Source organism: Barbus barbus (genome assembly GCF_936440315.1).
Source record: "Barbus barbus genome assembly, chromosome: 5".
Lineage (NCBI taxonomy): Eukaryota > Metazoa > Chordata > Actinopteri > Cypriniformes > Cyprinidae > Barbus > Barbus barbus.
The window spans coordinates 25540694-25551308 of NC_136733.1; the positions used below are offsets into that span (position 1 = coordinate 25540694).

The 10615-nt window shown below is 37.0% G+C and overlaps 1 protein-coding gene across 2 annotated transcripts; it reads left to right on the forward strand.

The window, feature by feature from the left end:
* The first annotated feature begins 4066 nt into the window (after positions 1-4066).
* Positions 4067-9329, forward strand: LOC306870058 (insulin gene enhancer protein isl-1-like). Of its 2 annotated transcripts, none has more exons than XM_079417098.1 (6): positions 4067-4322; positions 4920-5109; positions 5794-6053; positions 7345-7628; positions 7988-8155; positions 8295-9329. In XM_079417098.1, the coding sequence occupies exons 1-6, from the start codon at positions 4295-4297 to the stop codon at positions 8409-8411; spliced, it is 1047 nt and encodes a 348-aa protein (XP_079273224.1). In that variant the 5' UTR covers positions 4067-4294; the 3' UTR covers positions 8412-9329. The 2 variants fall into 2 exon arrangements, with proteins under 2 accessions (XP_079273224.1, XP_079273223.1); XM_079417097.1 differs by having other exon boundaries at positions 7342-7628; positions 8295-9295.
* The last annotated feature ends 1286 nt before the right edge of the window (positions 9330-10615 follow it).

The window sequence follows — 10615 nt, forward strand, 5'->3', positions numbered from 1 at the left end:
ACTGATGTCTCTGTCATTGTGAGAAGCCTCTTTTTAAAGCTCTGATTTTCCAGCTGAAATGTGTGTGTTTTTAGCACTGTTACTCAGAGCATGCTAAACTGTAATCATAACGAGTCATTTTTATAGGCAGAGAAAATCTAACGTGGACACACGCACATGCCGAAACACAAACACAGTGGCTTAGTGTGAAGAGATCTCAGCTAGAAAAGAAAGCATTAGGTCTAAAGAAATGATGACACACGTACATACACACACACACACACGCTTGCACACACGCTTGCACATACACACAAAGCAGCTGAAATGCTACTCCTGCCATTCATCTCGAAGGACTCCTGCTGAGCTGTAAGAACTGGCTACTGTGGCTGATGGAGACTTTTGCATCGAATTTAACAACCTAAATTTACAAGCATATTGAGACTTCTGCACCTGAAAATGGCTAAGAGAGCACATACTGCTGTGGTCTTTGAGAACAACATGCTGCAACTATAAACAATTCATTAAAGAAATCAATGTATAACTGGTATCCTATAGTCACGCCACACGTATAGACATATACAGGCACAAGTGTAAACATGCATCCAAGGTCTTCAGTTGGTGAGGTCGAGAGGTTGCTCAAAACAACATATCACAAAATAGATTAGCTCCTTCTCTATCTTTCTCTCTCCTTACCGAGGGAAATAATGCATGCTACTGAACTGAATGACATTATATAAACCGTACTTTGTCAATAGCACACATCCTTCAGGTTGTGCTCTATCCTCCATTACCTCTCAGAGGCATTTCCAAATTCAGTCAGGCTGGTGAAGGTGATCAATGAAACCAGAGGTTAATGAGAGGTCAGGATGAGGGTCGTACTTATATTCAGACAGCAAACAACAGGATACTAAGATCCTGAATGAAGCTAGCTCTAACATTATCGTAATTTATCTTATCTCGACATTATTAGCATACTTATAAACTTAAAGAGAAATTACATAAAGAGTTAAGGCTGTACTGTTAATGTGTGAGTGTGTGTCTTGTTTTCTCATCCAGTGATTATCATACAGTAAGGATTGCAGGTATTCTTGTTAAGAGTATAACACAGAGTAAGATCTTCATAGGATTTACATGCGCAAGTAAACTTGTCATATTATGATCTGAGGCATTACATTGTTGGATTTTATGTTCTGAACACTTCATCTAAGCATTTGTTTTAACAAAATAAAACTGAACAATCTAGGTTTAGGTTAGGATGAGACTATTTTTGTATTTATGCATTTGAAATATGATGATTTTGGTGGAGCATTGCATACAGGAAAACAGCATATCAATGATAATATAATTGCACAAATATTATCAAATCAAGAACCATGCTTTCAGAGATGCAGCATTGTAAAAATTTATAAATTGTGTGAATAAAGTGCAACATTAAATCTCTCTTATGAGGATATATTTATTATGTTTTTACTGATATAATGAATTCATTGTTTCTGTCTTATAATAACTGATCATAAAAGTGGAAAAAATCTAAAATTTATATACACACATACACACATATACATGCATTTGGAAAATGTCCAGCATTTTGGAAATCTTACTTATGCCGAATAATGGTTAATTTCTACTGCCAAACAATTGGGGATGAAAAGCATTATACAATGTACTCATTACTGTTGATGAAGCATATACCTTAAAAAAAATCTGCACACCACAGTTTGTGGCAAAATACTACAATTCTTGCACACTGAAAATGTTTAATTGTCAACAACATGAATGAATTTTGTTGAAGAATATACCTCCAAAATCTATTTTATTCTCTCGTTATGTAATTCCTTTTGATGAACATGTTGAATTGAATACACAGTGCATATCAGGCTTCATTCTCTCCAAATATCTCTTTAGTATCCTGCTGGATTTCAAAACAATGTTTTATGGATTTCATGAATATGGTCAGATTGTATTGTACGCCCATACAAATGCACCAACAAAAGCTGCTATGAATCATATATCAATCGATCACTATTAAACACACACACACACACACACACACACACACACACACACACACACACACGTTTGCTTTTGTGAAAAGTGGGGACATCCCATAGGCGTAATGGTTTTTATACTGTACAAACTGTATGTGCTATTGCCCTACACCTAAACTTAGCCCTCACAGGAGACATTTTTGTCTTTGAGTGCATTTCTACTTTCCCCCCAAAAACTCACTCTGTATGATTTATAAGCGTTTTGAAAAGAGGGGACATGGGGCAATGTCCTCATAAGTCACCTTCACCTTGATATACACATATATCTGACATATAGACATATATCACATATCTGTGTCATGATACAAATTTATGTCCTCATTTGTCACAAAAACGCTCACACGCGCGCACACACACACACACACAACCATTTCAATATTCAACATATTCATGATGTTTTTTGTAAAGGTTATTGGACTTAGACTACAAATGCTAATTCAGTAGCCTGTTGCATAAAATTTGCTCAAAAAGTGAAGTATTATGTGCTTGGGTTTTAAAAAAATGTCAGCATTGTCATTACCAAGGACCATAGTGCAAATGGTGTTCCCCAAATAACTGCAATTTACCAATAAACTGTGTGCTCAGAACTGTGATCTTGGCTATCTGAGAAACACCAAAAAGAAACATGATGGACCAGTTGTAGCAGAAACAACGCCTTATTTGACGTTTATTGCTTATTAAATGGCTTTTAAATGCTCAAATACTTAATAATCACTGGCCATTAACGTGTTATTGAACATTTAAGCAGAATGAAGAGTTAACAATGCCAGCTCTCGCCCATGTTTCCTTGTCTTTGTTTGGTGGTTGTGCTTTGGGTCGTGCTGCTAACACAAGAGGGCGTGTTTGTGTCTGTTATAGCGACGCTCTGCTGCCTGCAAACCTGCTGTCATATTTCTGACACTTGTTTTGTCTTGTCCATCACTGTCAATGGGAGACTTACAAATTCGTTCAAATGTATTGTGCATTTTTTTCTTCCCAATTTAAAAGGCAACTATTGAGATTCAGTTTTTATTAAAACAAAAAATAAATAAAACAAAAATCATCAGAGAGTGTTGGAAAACAGTGCTAATCTCAATGATTTGGGTTGAAGTGAGAGCGCAGAGTTTAACTTCAGTTAAAAAATATATAATTTTCTCATTATCAGCTAAATTTGCCGTGTCGCTGTAAAAGAGTCAGGAAATTCAGCAACTCTGTGCTATGCTCTGCCTGTTTGTTCAACCAATCCCTTACATTGAGATTATATTACCACGTGCCTTGCGCAGTTTAAAACGGCCATTATCTGCAATTATGTGCTGTAATTGCGTTTTAGTTTGAATAGCGACAACCCTGAAATGTGCCATCGATTTCAATCGTGTTATGCACCCCTGTGTGCAACTGCCTAAATAGGGATTTGCGCCTTTCCCTGTAAAAAATCTGTAGACTGGTCGAGGGAGATTCACTTCACATGCCATTCGGTCCAAACAGAGATTATTTGACCACTTTTACTTCACATAAAGCAAGATTTATCATAACGACTTGATAGCCTATTAAATATCCTACAACAATTTTCGGTTGTGTATAGCTAATAATTATAGTTTATATTGAAATAACAGGTAGCCTGTTATAATTGTGTTATTTTAAAACATGTTTTAAAAATTCCATTCTAGAATATCCTGACTAAAAAGGCCATCAGAATTGAGACCGATTCCTTTTAAATAAACATTAGGCTAAAGCATAGATATTAAATAAGCAATAATAGCCTATAGTTTTTTCCCCCTTCTGTTTAATCATCATCATTATTATTACTTTTAATTTGAACATATTTCGGATGTGTTCTATTTAATTCGAAGCTGCCGAAATTAGAGAGAGAAAAAAAAATGCATGAATGAAATAAGAAAAGTAGATGCAACAACTCGTCGGCCTGGGCTCCGAACAGCTGGTCTTCTTTCCATAACCAATCAGCTTCTCATAAAGGTGACGTATGAGTGTCCTACGTCAGACCAAGAGAGAGAGAGAAGAGCTGAAGCCGACGGAGTTTGAGAGAAGGAGAGAGAGAGAGAGAGAGAGAGAGAGAGAGAGATAGGGACAAGAGTGGCCCATCAATACTGTGACCAAGCACAGGAGCTCAACACACACCCCTAACTCTAATCGCAAGCATCTCGATTCCGGGAAGTCCTGCAACACCTCGAACCCTCGGCCACTTTCCCACCTTCTCAGATCAAAACACGGGCACTAAGGGCCTTCTGTCCGGTTTTAAAGTGGACCTAACACCGCCTTACTTTATTGACATGGGAGACATGGGGGATCCACCAAAAAGTAAGTTATGCTTTAATGTCTATGTGTCTAATGATAGCCTACTTACTGCTAATACTGGCGATTCATTTTCAACCATTTGCCTGTATGCCGATCATTTTATATGACTTTAGTGAAGTGACATACTTCGAATCGAGTTAGTAGTTTGTTTCGCGTTCTGCAAAAGTTAAAAAGTTCTTAGACCGGAGGGATCGTGACAAGCCGGTGTTATAGGGGCTGACACCTCTCTTCCTCTTAAATCACTACAAATAGGGCCCATTCCTGTCCATTTAATTTTTGTTAGTTAATTATTAATTATTATTATTTTATGATATTGCTATTATTATAGGCTATTAATAATAATAATAATAATAATTAGTCAATGTCGATTCTAATTCTATTCCATTTTTCATTTATACGCCGTTATTATCAGCATCCATAGCTATTGTTTTTAAACATGTCAAACATGTGTTTAAATATAATCCTACACAAAAGTTATAGTATTAAATTGGGAAATTAGGGCATTGCAAGACGTTTAGGTTGTATAGTGTTATAATTAAATAAAAACAATAACAAATATTTACATAATTTGAAACATCCTATGCTTTCTCTATCAATCAGAAAAGCGTCTAATCTCGTTGTGTGTCGGCTGTGGGAATCAAATCCATGACCAGTATATTCTGCGCGTGTCTCCGGACCTGGAGTGGCACGCGGCGTGTTTGAAATGTGCAGAATGTAACCAGTATCTGGACGAGTCCTGTACGTGTTTTGTGCGAGACGGAAAAACTTACTGTAAACGGGACTACACCAGGTAACGCAGATCAATTAGGTCATGTTTTAGTTTTCGAGTGTGGATGACTGAATGACAGTAACCTCTCATTATTCACTGGTGCATTACGGCAGCACGCTGTCATTCATTTTTTTTTTTATTTTTTTTTTTGTAGCCTACTGGACAGCACCTATATGCTAATCTCCAGTCTTAAATGAGTCTGCAGCGCAATTACTCGACAATTATTGTTGAGCTTTGTTCATATGTAGCCTATGGCATTGCTGCATGTAGCTGTACGAAATTTCATCGCGATATTTAAATATTTTTTGACAGTAATGTAGCATTATTTTAATAGGACACGTTTTTGTGAAAGACAAACACTATTGTGAAAAAATAATATCCATAATACGCTAAAATGTCGTTATTAAATAATAATAATAAAGCTAACGAATTTACGGTTAATTATTTTTGAAATAAATTATATTATGATTGTCTTTAAATAGCCTATATTTTATTTTAACATGGCATTTGTTGTTCTTACAATTATGTGCATTTCATTTCACCATAGATTTATATTATTTTACATTATAAATATATTATCAATATTATATTATATATAATATTTGTATATTGTTGACATATCGAGTAGATGCTAAAACTTATTAGCTATATGCCTTTTTTTAAAACTCAAACATTACACATTATAATGTACTTTCGGTGTTTCAGGTTATACGGGATCAAATGTGCTAAATGCAACATCGGTTTCAGCAAGAATGACTTCGTGATGAGAGCACGCTCGAAGGTTTATCACATTGAGTGCTTCAGATGTGTGGCGTGTAGTCGGCAGCTCATCCCAGGAGATGAGTTCGCTCTGCGGGAAGACGGGCTCTTCTGCAGGGCCGACCATGACGTGGTGGAGCGGGCAACAATGGGTGCTGGTGACCCATTAAGCCCATTACATCCGGCGAGACCTTTACAAATGGCAGGTAGGCATAGCATTCTACCACAATTTACAAAGCGCTGTTTGCTCAAGGACTCGGGGATTATTTGTCTTGGGGGATTTCAAAAGACACAAAGCTCCTCTAAACATTTTGTTTTGTTTGTTTTGTTTGATAGCTTTATGGTGACATCATACATTACAAGACTGAGACTTATGATGAATAAATTTTGTTTGATAACAAGGCGTGAATGATGTTATTAACAAGCTAATCCGTTTGTGGTGCTTTGACAGCATAACTCGTTTTTCCCCTGTTTGTCTGTTATTGAATTCAGCTATTCATGCATGAAATAGATATTCTCTGCTGATTAGAGGCCAACCACGCGACAATGTCAGCTTGTACATGTACTTAAGAAAGAAATGAGATCCTTTCATAAATAAATAGAAAGAAAATGCCATTTTGAATGTTTATATATAATTCGAAATACACGATAATGTATTTTCTATGTGTGTGTGATTACGGTACCATCATTTGACAGATTAAAATATATATATATTAATTAAATTAAAATGTCACATTGAAGCCCGTGTTGATACTCTACATTTAAAGGCCCTTTAAGTAAAATAAGCTTCGACTGTTCAATTTACAAATCTCCCAAAGTGCTATTCTGCATTTCCATTAAGGTATCTTATTTTCTTATAAAATAATAAATTCAATTATATAAACCATTACAAAATCAGTTGTTAATGCAGGTTTATTAATAACCAGCTGCTTTTAAGCAATGTCATGGGCAGCACACCGCGCGCACCGTATTATTTAAAATTCAGAGGTATGCACAGATTGCTTTAATTCAGTGTCGTAAACCTATCTTGGTCATACTCGCCCTCCAAATTTACTGCATCCAGCAGGAATTGCAATCATGGCTGCATTTCAAGTTTATTAAAAGGATAGGCTACTCTCTTCGCCATAATACAGAATTAAGAATTTCATCTGTGAAGCAGCAGATTTCCACGGAAAGAAATAAAGGAGAGATTTCCTCTCGACCCCGGTTTCGTAAGCAGACCATCAAATATATTCACAGAGTATTGGGGAAACTAACACTCCGTTCTCATGTTATTATTTTTCATGTATTATTTTTTATAATTGCTGTTATTACTATTTAATAGGCCTATTATTGTTTTCCATGAGTTGGCTACCTCCGATTTATCCAATTAAATTACGTGACAGTTTGATGACTGGACATATTCGTAGTCTTCACGCATTCGAGCATTATTTAAGATCTCTTTGCATTTAACAATTTTTTTTTTTTTTTTTTTCTGTTTCGTTTTTCTTGCAGCAGAGCCCATTTCGGCACGCCAGCCTGCGCTTCGACCTCATGTGCACAAGCAACCTGAGAAAACAACCCGCGTCCGGACAGTCCTCAACGAAAAACAGCTCCATACCTTGAGGACTTGTTACAATGCCAACCCTCGACCCGACGCCCTCATGAAAGAGCAGCTCGTTGAGATGACGGGTCTCAGCCCGAGAGTCATCAGGGTTTGGTTTCAAAACAAGCGCTGCAAGGACAAAAAGAGGAGCATACTGATGAAACAACTTCAGCAGCAGCAACCCAACGACAAAACGGTAAGACTAGTGGCGCTTCAGTCAATAAACCATATATATATATATATATATATATATACTTTCAACTCGTAGTCATAAGCTTTACGCTTTTGCAGTTTGATGGGCTACTCTAATTTAAAGAGCGTAGACGCATTGCCATTATGTTAAAGCATGTAGGCTTTCTAAAAAAATAAAGTTTGTATGTATATTCAGAACTTAAATATATTATCTTATCTTAAAATAACCATGGCGATTTCAGTTATGGTCTCATTTAGAACATCCAACTTCTTGGATCGTAAGACTTGAGATGGGACGTTTCTGTAATGCGGCCTCTAAACTCTAGTTTTGGCTACAAATAAATTATTCGTGGTCATCTGCAGAACATCCAGGGGATGACAGGGACTCCAATGGTGGCGACCAGTCCAGAGAGACACGACGGTGGTTTGCAGGCAAACCAAGTGGAGGTGCAGAGTTACCAACCGCCTTGGAAAGTCCTGAGTGACTTCGCACTGCAGAGTGACATCGACCAGCCTGCTTTCCAGCAACTGGTGAGTGCGCACAACTGTGCGTAAACGACATAATACCAGCAACGGCCGCATTAAAACTACCTCTAATACTATTATTAATAATTCTGTAACTAATAATAACAATTATAAATAGTAATAGCATACATTTTGCATGTTTCAGGTGAATTTTTCTGAAGGAGGACCAGGCTCGAACTCCACGGGGAGCGAGGTCGCCTCAATGTCCTCGCAACTGCCAGATACACCAAACAGCATGGTAGCGAGTCCTATAGAGGCCTAGGCGAGTGGATTATCTTCTGCACCTGAAGCTTGGCAAAGGACGTGTCCGGGAACCGATCTCAGAGAGAGGCTCGTGAAGTTTCTTCCATCCCTATTTCATTTAGGGCCGCTCCTGAATAAAAACCCATCCTCCAACGGCACGAGGCCTCTCTATCGAAACAACCCTTGGTTGTATTTATACACTGTGATGACAATCATGGGATTTAAACACACTCCAACCGAGCAAGTCCAACGAGTGTTGCGAAAAGACCATTTAAAGTTGCAAACTCCTGCGAAAGTGGACCCAGCCGGCGCACATATTCACACACCGAACCTGACATGATGATTGCAGTGCTCCGCGGCCGAGAGGACCTGGTCGGCGACACTTTTGCCAAATAAGCCTCCACGTTTTTTCCACTTTTATGACAAATCATTGGACCTCTACGGATATAAGTCGCAAGAGAACTTAATCTAATATACATTCATATAGCCTACTTTTGTGCGCAACGTGAGTAGCCTATAATGAAACCATGACTGTTTATTCTGTTTCTATAAAAGGTCGAAATGGACTAGTTAACTGAAAGAGGGTATGGCAGCCGAGGTCTACTGCGATTACTGTTTTGTTATATCATATGGTCTCTTTTCAAACATCAAGCCCAAGTACTAAAGCATTGCAACAAGGTATACCTCTATTTTGCCACAAGCTGTGTGGGAATTTCATGTGTTCGTGTCCGTCCAAGAACTTTTTTCTTTCCCAAAGATGTGTATAGGTTTAAGTTAAGTTAATATGACTGATTAGCTCTGGAGGTTTCGTTTTGTTCATGTATTACAAAATATTTTATTATTTATTGTCGAAAGACATGCCACTTTTGTGTACTTTTACTTGCTGAAGAAGTAAAAAGGAGGAAAAGAATATTGTCGACTCCGAATGATCTATCATAATTGACGCGTGTCCTGTCGTTTGATCAAAGACTGATGTAAGAACAACGCCATCTGTAGACTTATCTTCAGGAATATTTGATCAATAAAAATTTGACATGTAGCTACTGTAAGTAAACGGTCGGACACGTGGGGCTTTCTTAAATTTTACCATTTTTGTAGCCTATTTGTTTCTCGAATGACAATTTGAGGATTGGTGATTGTAATATATCACGCAAAAATAAGGAGATTAGGCAAGAGACAACAAATCAGTTCTCGTTTGATCAAATGATGTGCAGGCCAAAGCACCATTAAAGGGACAGCTCACCCAAACATGACAATTCCGTCATTAACATATTTAGGCTACTTTTTATATACTAAGTATTGAAAGACCACTGTGTGATTGAGAAAGAGGAGAAAATCAAGAATTTCAAAATGAACTTTAGCTGACACCAGTGACACACTGAGTTGCAGTGAGCTTGCTAAAGTACAAACAGTTAAGTAACAGAATTAAACCTCTGGAACACCCCAAACTTTAAGGAAATCATGTCAGGTGCTGGTACAATGACTTTGACTATTCCTCTTTACATGAGCGATCACTATGGGCATTATTCTTCTCAGCTTTCATTCTTCCTTTGTGCTAACAGTTGTTGCAAATTGAGATAATTTAGATACTCATCATGAATATGGTAGACCTATTTAATACTATAAATTACCTTATTTAGAAATTAGACATCTTTGATTATTGTATAATCTACCTACCACAGAAAAAAAAAAATTTTGCTTACAGATAAAAACACAGTAAAGAGGGGCAGGTAAAGTATAGCTATTTTTGCATTTTCTATTTGCATTCCAATTAAGAACAAAATGTACAAGACTATGACAACATGTCAACATCAGATTAGGAATGGCTGAAGACGTAGCCATATAGCTTACCAACCACAAGATGATATACTTATAGGACACAATTGAACCGCAAAGCTTTACCCTTTTGTTAATGTCTAAAGTTTTTAATATTGCATCACTTTACAAAAGTTGTTTCTTATGTAAGCAATCAAACAGTTTTTTATTGTACTAGGGGTTCTACTCACTAAAACTGATGAAGATTTAATACATATCAACAAATAATTTTGTCTGCTTCTCAATTTAAAACAAAAAAGGTTACCATTTGTACATTATGCAAGTAGCCTTTAATTTTAATTGACTTATTTTGGTTTTCAAAAAAAAATATTAACACTTCTCTTTCTCTCTCTCTCACACACACACAAACACATGTTGGTTTTTGTGGTTTATGGGGACTCTCCATAG

What these genes read in the sequence shown, in the direction of transcription:
- LOC306870058 (XM_079417097.1), top strand. Translation starts at nt 4,295, where the DNA reads ATGGGAGACATGGGGGATCCACCAAAAA. An exon ending in TGTAAACGGGACTACACCAG is followed by an intron (nt 5,110 to 5,793) that starts GTAACGCAGATC and finishes TCGGTGTTTCAG; the next exon opens with GTTATACGGGATCAAATGTG. An exon ending in AGCCTGCTTTCCAGCAACTG is followed by an intron (nt 8,156 to 8,294) that starts GTGAGTGCGCAC and finishes TGCATGTTTCAG; the next exon opens with GTGAATTTTTCTGAAGGAGG.